This window comes from Haemaphysalis longicornis, unplaced genomic scaffold, assembly GCF_048455015.1.
Source record: "Haemaphysalis longicornis isolate Haplotype H1 unplaced genomic scaffold, Haemaphysalis longicornis Haplotype H1 scaffold_3, whole genome shotgun sequence".
Taxonomy (NCBI): Eukaryota; Metazoa; Arthropoda; class Arachnida; order Ixodida; family Ixodidae; genus Haemaphysalis; species Haemaphysalis longicornis.
This window is the reverse complement of record NW_027526335.1, coordinates 86,021,194-86,034,685: the sequence shown is the minus strand read 5'-3', so window position 1 is coordinate 86,034,685 and position 13,492 is coordinate 86,021,194. Positions and strand designations below refer to the sequence as shown.

Genomic DNA, 13,492 nt, shown 5'->3' with positions numbered 1-13,492 from the left:
TCAGCGAGCTGGACATAATCTGTCTGATGAGGAGGAAGAACGATCGCAGAGTAATTTTGCCTGCGCACCACACTTCACATAGCCCCAGAAAATTCAACGCACAATATTTTTCACTGCAAACATACCATTTCTTGCCACTTGTTTCTTTTGCCTACGGTTTTTTTTTTTTTGTTGTTGTTCACAGATATTCAACGCTTCACCAGGTGAATAATCACCGTCAACGAAGTCTGCCTTGTTCTTTTTTTCTTACCTTCATTTCTTTCTAGCTTGATTATGATGCAATAGTAAAAAAAAGTGTTGAAAGAGTAGCTGGTCTGAAGTGATGAAATTGTCGCGCTCCTTTGACTGGGATTGCCACCAAGTTGTGCCCTTGTTTCTTGTATTTTAGAACTTGGAACCATTATTCCTTTGATATTGTTTTAGCCCAGGCATACAGGTCCTTTCGGGTCTCAATCTGATCTTGAGAAGGTGTCTGGAGAAATGCTCTTTCCGTCAGACGTTTAAGTGCGTCGCCAACGCCGTGACATCCACTTTTGCCGTGTAAAGTGGCAAAGAAATTCTATTATGCCGACAGTTTATGGCCATCCTTGTGTAGAAGAGACTCCCGAAGTTACTTTTTTTTTCTTGTATTGCGAAGAAGCTTCGTCAAAGAAATAATAAATTTCTTCATTTAGTTGAGGCTGATTTTGTTTCTGTTTTCCGAGCACTGCGCTCTTAAATATGTAAACTGCAATGATGGGAAGTGATTGGGCAAAGACTTTCAAATAAAAAAGTGGCAGAGTAGTATGTTGTTTACGGTGTATTTTTTGTGTTGTCAAGCGACACAATCAATGTTCATTCAGTATCGAGCCACGTGTGCACATGCCTGCCACAAAAAGGGGTGGCGGCACGAACGCGTTCCGAGTTGGGGGCGCAGTTCCATAGTTGGACACAAGTGCGGCTGATTTGCGGACAAGTGCGACACAAGATGAACAAGACACAAGTGAACTTTAAAAATTTTTTTCTCGCCTCAAACAAAATTTACCCGAATCAAATTTTCTAAATTAAAAGGCAAGGTGCTGGTGCGTATAATGAGCCATCTCATGTAATTTTACCTCGAGGGCCTTGGGGCTTTTTTCAGGTGTGAAGTTCGGCAAAAACTCATTTTATTGCATCTTTGTAAGCAATTTGCTTGAAAAGTACGCTCTGTAATCGGCTTAAATTATTATTACTCGACACTCAAAGGCCACATCAATGCACGATAGAAGTATTTTGGGTGACACTTTCACGGTGCCTTTGCGAAAAATTCCTAAAAACGTGCCATTTTTTGTGTTTTTACTTAGCCAGTACAACGCCAAAAATACTTACACAGCTTCAGACACAGTCCCACATCAAAGAACAATGCAAGGGGAACGATCCAAAATAATATTTGTCATTACACATAGTTTCACTATTTATTTAAAATTTATTATCGCCAACCACATTTTGCGTGTTTGCAGAAATTTTAAGGAGCGCTCCCACAACCGAAAAATTTTTTTCAAGGGAAATACTCCGTGCCGACCTCCTACACTTCATCGGCACCTAGAAAAAATGTTTTCAATGAAATTGGCGATGGTCGATTTTTGGGCTGGGACGTTTCGCGTGGAATGACCCAATTATAAACATTAACACCACTTAGACGTTTAGATTTGGCAGTGAGTATATAAGACTATTGCGCAGTTTCTGTTTCAATTTGTCCGGGTGGCTGAATCAGGTTACAGACAGATAGACAGACATGCAGACAGACCAAAATTTCTGCGTTTAAGTAGCCCAAGAAAGACTATCTTCTTTAAAAAAGAACGCCGCGCGCTCACCTACGCGCGCAGCGAAGCGACAGAAACCCCCCAGGAAAACCTGCTCGCTTCTCCGCAGAGCTCCCGTGCAAAGAGAAGAAACGCATCCGCAAGTCGTTTCACGAGGCAGACGTGCTGCTGCCGCCACGGTTAGAGGCACACAGCGCAGGAATGCCAGTTTCGCAGTCTTGCACGGGGTCTCCCGCCAGATTGCCACTCCTACGTCGTGTTTTCAACAAGCGTAAAAGCAACGACCCATTCGCACGCTTTCGCAACTAACTCTAGACTGAGCTTGCTGCGAAGGTCTATTCGGATCCGATGCGACTGAGCGCCCGCTGAACGCGTGTAGCGAGCAACTTCCCGCTCCCTTTAAATGTGTAAACAATGCCAAGTGTACTTAACCAGGTAAACCGCCTCGTTGAGTACTTCATGCGTCCCACTTTCTCCTTACACTAAAATTCCATTAACAAAAAATTGCTGGGGCATTCGCACCATGATATTAAAGTCCTTTCCAGCAATACATTTAATTATAGTGGTGAAGCCACCTGAACGGGGCTCGGTGTTCAGAGCTCCATTGGGATGCATAAAGTCTTACGGAGGTGGTTAGGATAACGCCGTGGGACATTTCTACTCTGGTATCAGAGTGCCCTATGAGTAGCCTAAAAACGACTTCCCAGCAATGCATATGTGTAGTAGTAAAGCTGGACTTTAAAGGGGCTCAGAGCATAGCAGAGCGGCTTAATCCTTTTCCTGTTGGGAGTTTCTGCATTTTTTTTATTCGCTTCGCTCCACCCTTAAAGTGTGGGATAGAGTGCTCCACCAAACCGCCACCATGTGCTCCGTTCCCGCTCGTTGCCGGCTAATAGTGTATATATTAGCCATTATCCCCCGCTGTCGCTGTTGAGGCCCGCACTAAGGAAACTGACGACTTATCGCAGGGCCGGGAAGAGGAGACTGCGGAAGGAATCGGGCGATTTTCCGCCGCTCACCTTGCATCCCTCGCAGGAGGTGACGCCGTAGTGGTAGCCGGACGCCTTGTCGCCGCACACCTTGCACGCCACGAACGACTTGGCTGGGCTGCTGCTGTTCGAATCGGCCGCCGCGAAGCTTTGCTCTGTAGCGGCAGCAGAGAGAGGAGAACATAAGGGATTAGGACACACCTGGCGCCCTTAACCCCCTAATGCCCAAACAATGAAAACAACAGATAAAAATTCTAAACCTTTATTACATTATAGTTTGTGACTTAAACAATAAAGAAACACTACGAATTTTTTTCTCACATGGTTATAACATTACATAATGTATCATAAACGCATAAAAAGTAAGTATATGTATACCTACATATATAATGTATGTATATAATGCAGCATATACCCCTTCACGTGAAGGTATATGTATACCTACATATAAGTAGGTATAATGTATCATATACTCCATAAAAAAGGGTATTATGCGCCCATTGAAAAAAGGTGTAGACCAGCCGAGCGTGCTTACGACGGAGGAATACAGCTTTCAAACTGTATTTTGGACTTCATGTGGCCAGTTATCTAGCTATATTCTTTTGAAAAAGGTTTAAAAGGTATCAGAAATGATACAGCGGGCATTTCTTGGTAGTCGAAAGGCCCTGGTGCAAGTAAAAAATCCTAAAGATGGCGTATCTTATATGATACGTTGGGCATTACAGGGTTAAAACAAAAACGGACAACCGAGATACAGAAGCCTGTATATATATATGATGACCTGCGTGCGAGTGAGTGAGTGAGTGAGTGAGTGAGTGAGTGAGTGAGTGAGTGAGTGAGTGAGTGAGTGAGTGAGTGAGTGAGTGAGTGAGTGAGTGAGTGAGTGAGTGAGTGAGTGAGTGAGTGAGTGAGTGAGTGAGTGAGTGAGTGAGTGAGTGAGTGCGCGAGTGAGTGAGTGCGCGAGTGAGTGAGCGAGTGAGTGAGTGCGCGAGTGAGTGAGTGAGTGAGTGAGTGAGTGAGTGAGTGAGTGAGTGAGTGAGTGAGTGAGTGAGTGAGTGAGTGAGTGAGTGAGTGAGTGAGTGAGTGAGTGAGTAAATTTAAGGACACTGAATCATTCGATCAGGTAAAGGTCCAGTGCGTGTCGATCATGGCCCGAGCTTCTGCGGCCGAGTTACGCGCTTTCTTAGACGCGAAACGTGCGTTCGAAAGTGCCGTTACCATTGCTGGTACTCAGCCACTACGCAAGTACGCACTGCGGAATTTAGCGGACTGCGAGCACGTAATCTGTACTATGCGTTTAAACAAAGTCGATAGGAAAGGGAAATAAATTACGAACACAATTTCAAAGCGTCAGATAACGTCAAACCACACCGCAAACACAAGTGACGTCACCGCAATGAACCTTGGTCCAAGTCATGAAAGCCTGTGCATAACATTTTTATATCGAAAACTTCGTTAAATCGAGAAATTATTAAGTCTGGACAATTTATTGGGGAGGAGTACGAATATGGTCGTTAAATCAGGAAATCTTTAAATCGGGAAAAGATTAAGCAACGACTTCAGAGAAAAGTGGGGATCAGGATTTGTTCATTTATTCAGAAAATTGTGAAATCGAGAAGAGATTAAGCCTACGGACAACTACGAAGGAAAAGCGACTTTGATGGTAAATTCAGGAAATATGTAATACCGAGGTAACGACGAGGTTCCACTGCAGTTCACGAGGTGACCGGAACGTACACCTGGTGTTTTCAACTCTACGCAGCTCTAGAAACACCTTATAGATCCAGTTCTGCTATACAGTGGAAAATTAATTTATCGCGCGACTACAACCACACAATGCAAGCACAAATTAGTACAATAAATTCTCCTCAGAGTTCCTCCAGACAGACTGTTACCAACGATACTAACATATTACCCCGAGCGCAAGGAGCGCCGAAAAATATGACAAATGCGCTACAGCTGCGTAAATATCGCCATCCCAAACGGCTGTGCTCCGTCGCGAGCTGCGGCCACACACTAGTTTACAAATGGCGTCAATGAGTGTTCCCGATAATGTCACGGCAGAACGGGGTGTCCACATAAGCGAGGAATGGCGCGCGCGTGCCCGCGACGCGGGCTATTCAAAATTCACACCCGACAAGCCAGCGCCTGAACCGAGCGCGTTTTGTACACACGAGCCCGATGAATCCGAACCAAGCTCATTTTCTTTTGATCCTCGCCCGAATTATCGTGCATCGTGAGCGTGCCTCTCCTAAATGCACAGAGGGGGGGGTAGAGAGGAGAGATGAGCCCGAGCTTAGGATCGAGTGCAAGCGCATTCATCACAACCTCTACGGCCACTGCCCGCGCGACGCTAAGCCTCGGAAATATATTGTGTCCGCACACATACAACAAACAGGTCGTCGTGTCGGCGTGATTTGCGCGGCCGCGAATCGCGTCGTAAATATGCGATCAGCGCATCCGGCGCGCGGCAGCTGTTCCGGCGCCGCGCCGAATACCGATGTACCCGCCATTCTCTTCCTGTCCGGCGCGTTGATTTCCGAGCGCAGTGGCGGAAAAGGAGGAAGAAACGCCTCATTCCCGCGCAGCGTGCAAAGCTGCCGGCGGCCAGATTAGGCGCACGTCGTAAATTCCGACGGCGCCCCCGGGCCGCTCCCGCTTCATCTACTGGTTTCGGCGGGGCCGTTTTGACGCGTCCTCCTCCCCTCCATTTCTCTCCCTCCGGCTGGCACTCGCACAAAGGGACCCCCGGGGGCCTGGAGGAGTCCCGACGATATTCGGAGAAAAAGGAAGACGTAGATGAGCGGGGGAAAGGCCGTTCTGTTGCACGTCGGCGGCATCCAACTAACGTCTCGGCTAGACGTCAGCGTTACAAGACTGGTCAGGGCAATAATTTGGCGATGAAAGCCGACGGGTGAGAAGAAAGCTGTCATGCATCCTCTTGGGCGTAGTTTAACTGGGCACGTCACGTTAGGTAGAATGCAGTCGGCTTGGCCCTGAAGTCAGCCTCCGGACGCATGCATACGACAGCCTGCCAGCGCGTCTAGTTTCCGGAACGATGCACGTCCCCTCCTGAGTGCAGTGCAGTGCTGGGCGAACCCGAGAAAAAAATAACAAAAAGCGGGGTTTCGCGCCGAAGCGGCTCAGCAGAAAACCCGGGGCATCGCTACACGCGTTTATGGACGTGTGAACCAGCCGAAAATGGCCGCCCCAGGTCGTCAAGCACTGACCGGCGGGCCCTTGAGCATAGCGAGAATATTGATATAGCTGCTGCTGCAGCGCTGACTGAGGAACTGTCTGACGTCCAAGGAGAGGTTTTATGCACGGTGCTTTTCATTCTCCCGGTGGGAGCAGTGGTCCAGTTTACGACCGCAGAACGTCCGGCCCGAGTGCGCTAGGAGGAACTCCTCCTGGCAAACGCGCCTGACCCTGAAAAGAAAGTTGCGTCACAAAGCGCACTTTGCTTTCTGCTGATTCGTGTTCGACACTCGGTCTTTTGATGTGTGCCCGGAAACTCACTTGGTGCGACTTCGCTCTATGAGCGGTGTAAAAATGGTAAGGCGTAAATTAGAGAAAAGGCCGGAAGCCTTTAACTAAATCCTTGGGGACAAGGCCAGGCGTGGAAAAAAAAAAAAAAAAAAAGAACTTCGAGTTTATTGAAGGAGACAGCCAAGGAAAGGTCTTCCCAGTAACTTTCTTCGGCGTTTCGCTCTCGACGTTCGATTCTCGGGTATTCGAACCGCGTTCGCCGGCTGTTGTCGCCGATACCTCTAAAACGGAACTTCGCCGCGCACAAAAAATACCTGAAACGGAAACTTCAAATTTTGTCTCACGGCTTCGCCGTGTGCCGACAAAACAAGGCGTGGTTTTACTGCAGGAAGAAGGGGGGAAACTGGGATTACTAAGTGTCCCGTAAAAGACGCGTCCCTTGGCGCACAGCGCCAAGGGACGCGTCTTTTTTAAAGCGAAGCCTTATATACCTCGCTGATGGCGACTGTCCCGCCACCAAAACGCACCGCACAAAAGCCATATTTACACAATGAGCTTCATACAACGATGGTGATAAGTGAAGGCACATCAAGCGCCACAAGAAAAAAAAAATTCCCCCGCATTTCCCCGAGGGGGAGAATGTGAAAGTGCGAATGCACGGTTGTCGGCCCGCTTGCGGCGCTTGCGCTCGGCCCCCGCAGCCCACCGCCTCGCCGCCTTCTCTTCCGTCTCTTCCATCGGGTTTGTAGTATCACGTGTACACCACGCAGTTATCAAGCCGCTATAACGCCGCTGAGTCGCCAACGCACGCCGCTGACGACGTAGTTTGAATGCGTTAAAGATATAAGGCGCGTCACTAACACTGATATCAGCGTCGCCTCCGTGGCTTGGTCGGTAGAGCGTCGCGCTGCGGCCGCAAAGTCCTCGGATCGAAACCTGGCGCCGGATGCTGTTTCTTTTTTAAATATAGAGGAGCACTGCGGACGCCGACGCCGACGCCGCCGCCGCCGCCGCCGGCGGTGGATGGTTTGGGGTCGCTTATAAAGTGCATTCGCACTTAAAAAAAAAAAAAGCCTTCCAGTGGTCGGAGTCGAACCCGGGTGCCTCACGTTCTGAAGCTGACGTCTATTCGATTCGCCAATTCCGACACGGTCGACGCAGTTCGTATTTAAAGCGAAGCTTCCTTGGCATAACTGATGGCGACCGTCCCGTCACTAAAACTCTCAACCCATACAACCCCAACGACAGCGAATAAATCCCTCACAAGCAAGCTGACAATTTCTAACCATCGTCGTCGTTAGACGAAGGGAGGTTAGTTTTCTTTTTCTTTAACAGCGAAGCTGTTATAAGCGAACCCCCCGGTTTTTTTTTTTTGTTTTTTTTTTGTGCATGGTCCAAAAAAAGAATTTCCATTCTGCTCACTTCGGCACACCCTCTCCCTTCGGCCACAGGTTCGCCTCCGGACTTTTCGCATACTGATATAACGCCTAGGAAGATGTCTCTCCAGCAATGCTCTTGTGTTCTAAAGTGAAGCCTACTATAGGGCAATCAACGTACGCTCAATTGATGTAAGCTGGCTTTCCCACACTGCGTCTTTGCAGTGAAGCCCACCCATAAAGATTAGGCGGCAATGGGCGGGAACGCGGCGGAAGGGGACCGCCGCGACGGCGACTGTGGCGTGAACACAAAGCGTATACACGCGACGCCCGTCGGCACCTCGAATACCACGAGGCGGAAAACACAAGACGTCGGCATGGCTACAATCCCGCCGAACGCTTCGCTGCGCGACGCCGCCGTTTGCGCGGGAGTTTGTGGCCAAGCAATAACCGACAAACAGCTCTGCACAGTCATCCACCTTCTCAGAGTGAAATGGCACTGAATTTTTTTTTGTTTCCAATCTCCCTTTTAAGAGAGAAATCTTGATTAATGGAAATGCTGTAAAAGTGACCGAGCTGTGCTTCACGTCCGCAGAGGTTGTTCACTAGAATTCTTTGAAAACCATCATTTTGATGGATTGTAGGGTTTAACGCGCCGACGCAACGCAGGCGATGAGGCGCGCAGTAGTGGAGGGCTCCGGATTCATTTCGACCACATGGAGATCTTTAACTTGCGCCGAAATCTCGTACACACGGGCGTTTTTGCTCTTCGCCTCCATTGGAAAAGTGGCCGCCGCGGCCGGGAATCGAACCCGCGTCCTCGTGCTCAGCAGCACAACGACTTAGCCACTGAGCCACCGCGGCGGGTACCATCCTTTTTCAAGTATACACTACAGCCGCTACTGTAAGCCGAAGTCGCGTAACTTATCTTGTAAATAGCTTTTTCGGGTGATGAGCTGTGAAGTATTGCATTACTGCTGCTCTATCGCACTGCCGAAGGCATTAATTTTCTGGGTTCGGGCTCATTCTAATCTATGTGCACGTATCAGTACGCGCTTCAGTAATAAGAGTGCAGATTATGACGATGCCCTGTGAAGTACGCGAGGTGAAATTTTCCGCAGGGAGAACACAACGCATAGTAATTAATGAATCTGCATGCTTCTAGGCAGTATGGCTGAGAAAGACAGCGCTGTTTGACCAGCTCCTTCTCAACGCGAGAAATGCCGGACAGCGGTGCGAGGGCAGCACGAAGAACGGACCCAGTTTGCCATACGGAACGCAGACGCACATTTCCGACAAGTATGCAACTTATGCTTGCAGCGTTTCACGTACCACTCAGCAAAAAAAAAAAAAACACTTCATTTTCGACTAGGGTCGGTGCGATTAGCATTCTTTCCGATAGTGTGACAAATTTAAGTTGACGGACTGTATTGAATTCCCTTGATCCCTTGACTGTATTGAATTCCCCCCCCCCCTCCTTCCGGTACATTAATTCAACCCCCGCACCACTCCAACCTTCCCTTTCCAGTTTTGAAGGTGATCAAACTGACGTCATACATCTGCGAAACTGTTGCACTGATACTCACTGCTCTTCATATAGATGGAACGCTGCGCTGGGTGTCGCAGCTCTGTGTCTCCCCCTCCCCTTTTTTTTCCCTGCCCGGTGCCTATGGCCATGGGCGTCCGGAAGGGGGGGGCAAGGGGGGGCAACTGCCCCTCCCTGGAGATTCGGATATTTTTATGCACTACAAAAAAGCTGCACAGCTTGGTTGGCCCATAATTAAAATAACCTTGCCCTGAAGCACGGAAGAGAGGAGAAAACGACACCGACGTTCCCTCCGTTGTCGTCCTTTAGCGCAAAGTTTTTTCAATTATGTACGCGAACCAACTAGCCCAACAATCCACGCTACTCAAATGATTAGCACAACCAGGTCCTGCGTATCCGCATGGAACGCCCTTCAGGACTGCGCTCAACATTGCACTTTAGGCACTGACTAACTGATTGATTTGATTGATTGATTGTAGCGTTTAACGCGCCGACGCAACGCGGGCGATGAGGCGCGCCGTAGTGGAGGGCTCCGGATTAATTTTGACCACCTGGGGATCTTTATCGTGCGCCGAAATCTTGTACACACGGGCGTTTTTGCTTTTCGCCTCCATCAGAAAAGCGGCCGCCGCGGCCGGGAATCGAACCCGCGACCTTGTGCTCAGGCACTGACTAACATTGCCGGTCATATGACGGCAGTGAAACAGACTGCTTGTACTGGCTATTGAAGATAGCGAACAATTCTGAAAGGTTTGACGTTTTTTTCTTGTTTTTTTTCTAAACTTTGGATTTATGCAGTCCTACCACAAGAAGTTCAGGTTTCGGACAAATTTGCAGCTATCGTCACCGCTACACTTAGTAGGAAGAGTGTAACAACCTCCCGTGCCATCCTATCACCTAGTACACCATGTCCTTCGAAATAGCGAAATGTCGGCACCACCCAAGCCCCGAAACAACACCTATAAATCAGCCCCTCAAAACGATTGTATGCCTGTACTGCACTGAAAGTCAGGAAGGCCAGTGGTATCTTTATTGTGTGAGCCATTTCAACAGACTTCATCACAGATGTCATCTCGCGATTTGCCCAGAAAAACCCGAGGCGTCTGCAGCTGCTATTTAAGGAACATTGACGGAGTGCAGCTGTGTGTATGTGAACGTATTATGCTGTGTGCAATTGGCGTGAGTCGAGAACCCTCCCGCAGCGACACTGATCACACTCTTTTACAAAGTGAGAGTAACTTTTCGTATTTTCTTTATTCACTTTATTGCTTTGTTCGGCAATAAAATCCAATGTATATTCTCCAAGTCTGGTTCTAATTCGCTGTTTGTAATTTTTGTAACCACAAATAACGCCTTTTTGGTGCTATCCAACCGTAACCCCCCCACCCCCCCACCCCCGCTGATGGATGCCCCCCCTTGCAAAAAGTTCTGCGGACGCCCTTGCCTATGGCTACTACTAGAAATCGCCGCATTGCCGTATGGACTCGCGCTTCTTAGAGCCATCTCAAGTTATCCTTCTGGCGCGGTAACCTAAACTATGAACTGAACTTCCTCCCAGACGTGTGCATTTTGAAACGTCGATGCAGAGGAATTTCTGCATAGGACCCAAAACAAGCCATCGTCAAAGCTAAGAATCGGAGAGGCCACTTAGCAAGCTTGAAAGGTCCCACACCATGCGGCAGCCGCGATTTGTTGGTTCTGACAGGCAGCAAAACGGAACCCGGGGTTCTAGGAAGCAGAGAGAGCTCCACGAAGCGCGCTCATATTTCGTCTTCCGCCGCGTTTCCGAGCGCTGGTTGCAGCAAAAAAGAACAGCCCCAGGGAGCAGAACGTCGAGGTCGTCCCGTCCCCTCGGGCGTGGAGTCATGCGAGCGGGGCGAAATCGCACTGCACAGGGAGGCGGCCCGCCGGGCGCGCTTTAGCGCATGGAGGGGAGGTGCACGTGTGCGTGTGCACATGGTTGAGCAGCAGCGGCTTCCCCCCTTGTTGCAAGCTTGGCTGGCGCATGAAAAGCCTGTGTGGACATTGTGCGTGGGAATCATGCTAGAGCAGTAACGAAATGTACTTGCGGCGTTCTTATTGCACCGAAACGTACAAGCCATGACGAGTTTGTCTTCTACCTCCAAGGCATTAAAACGGGTCACAAAACTCGAATATAAATCCCGCAACGGCAAGTTGCTACGAGTGCCTCGCTGCAGAACCACACGATATAGATCCCTGAATCTTGCCCAGACTAAGCGTTACGAAAGAATGCGGAAGTGGAGGCAATCTTCTTCGAACTGCGCTACATGACTTCCGTCAACATTTAAACGGGCAGGCGGTTAATTAACTGCGAAGGCTAACCTTAAAAATGCTGCCGTACAAATATAAGTTTTTTCAGCATAGATGGTTTACAGTAAAGCCGCGGAATGGCCACTGTAAGTTGGTTGGGAGAACAGTCCTCCCGTTTCCACAGATACATCGGCCGCATCATGACACTGCCACGAGGCGTTACGCGTGCGCATGGAACGATAGGCCAGCAGCTGCGTCACGACGTCGTTCGAAGCTGACTTCTTAGCCGTGACAAGACAGCCTAGCACAGGGATGACGCAAAGCTGACCATTTATTCAGCCTTGACAAGAGTTTACCAGCACAGGATTGCGCAGGACTGGCACAGAGACGCCTTTGCGCGGCCCACCGCCCGTGGCTGTTCCACTCCTCCACGTAACGGTGCGGGCGCACCTGAAGGAGGGGAGGGGCGCGAGAGCGGCTCGCTACACTGGCGCATTGAGACGCGGCGGCGGCGGGGCAGATGGCGCCTGCGCTGTACAGCGGCGAGAGAGAGAGTGCGTTCACCCAGGAAGCGCGGTCGTTCACCTTGGGGCTGGCCCTGAACTTGCCCTAGATTCGGGCCGACTCCCGAGAAAGCGCCAGGAGCGCCCTTCCCCGCAGGCGCTGCTTCCGAGGCAGCCCGCGAGATCTCCACCACTTCTGGCTGCAAAAGGAGGAGGAGGAGGAAGAGGATGCGCGGTTCCTCTTCTTCTTTCATCATTACGCAGGGAGGAACATCCCTCCTCTCTCTCACCATTCCTCATCTTCGATGCTGCCGGCTTCCCCCGCTGCCAGCTTAGGGCGATCGGAATGATGCTTCCCGGCGCAAATTGTAGGTAGCCCGACTTAAGAAGTTTGTGTGTTGTGCTCTCTCTTCCGCGTCTGAGAAGCAGAAACGCTGGCCGCCGCGACTGGCGGGGCGGCGCACAATGCGGACCGAGAGAAGGACGAAGAGACAAAACGGAGCCGCAAGGCTGGAAGAGCATTAGACTGCATAAACACACGCATTGCAGCACCGGAGGAGACTCAAGCGCGCTCCATAAAGCTATTCAAAAGACACGTTTCTGCCTTCATCAGGGGGGGGGGGGGGGGGGGGGGGGGGGGGAAGGGGGGGGGCTTCCAATGTGCGTTTTACTTTCTTATAGCATTCCGCCTGCTTCCCTCCGAGATGCAGCAGGCAGGAGGTTATTGTCAGGCTCGGCGGTCTACCGTTACTGACAGGTTGCAGGCCCGGCGAAAAAAAGCCCACGCTTTTATTCGATAACGCATTGGCTCGGCTCTGTGACGTGGCCCGCCGTAGCCATGCCAGCCGGGCAGGTCGGATAGCAACAAGTGCCGCCCGAAGCCGCAGTTGTTTTCTCTTTTTTTTTTTCTTCTAGAAATGAAGGTAAACAAAAGCAAGGGCAGAGGGAATACTGGTTTTCCGGAGAACGGGACCGCGGCGGAGTCGCGTCTGCAATTACGCGGCGATGGGCGGAAAAGCATGGACGTCTATTAGGACGACCTGCGCACGGCTTCGAATGACGCTGTCGTCGGGCTGCAGCGAGACGAGACGTGCAGCTCGGGCCACTGGAATCATCAAGCCGGGCAGCTGAATGCTAAATTGAGCCGGGAATGCGTGCGGTCCGAGTTTCCACCGGATCGGTGCGACCCAAGCGAGACGTACGCAGTTGGCAGAAGCAGAACAGGGTCACTAGAAGCAACTAGTGCGGTGGGTATATATAAGTCCCAAGTACTATACAAATCAAAGCAGAAGTCTCCAGTTAAGTTCCGAACCATTCAAAGCAGATACGCGCACACGCAAACTCGTAGGGTGACCAGAAAAAGTCTGCTCGTGTTATCCGAATCGGTGTGTTAATTTCTTTATTTTAGTTATTTATTTATTACATTGCGCGTATTCTGAAAAAACGAAGCCATCTGCATAATAATAGGCGCGAATTTGACTATACTATAACAGCTTCCCGACACTAAAACAGTCTACGGCGTCTTCCTGCACGCGGG

General features: G+C 50.0%; 1 protein-coding gene across 2 annotated transcripts in view; it reads right to left on the bottom strand.

Annotated features, from left to right (window-relative positions):
* Eip78c (Ecdysone-induced protein 78C) overlaps positions 1-13,492 on the bottom strand; it is a 142,462-nt gene that overhangs the window by 58,083 nt on the left and 70,887 nt on the right. For both annotated transcript variants that reach the window (XR_013323520.1, XM_077703643.1), the window contains exon 2: positions 2,801-2,925. Coding sequence is in view for 1 of the 2 variants with exons in the window: in XM_077703643.1 (XP_077559769.1) it covers positions 2,801-2,925 (125 nt within the window). In the remaining variant the exon portion in view is untranslated. The remainder of the gene's footprint in view (positions 1-2,800; positions 2,926-13,492) is intronic.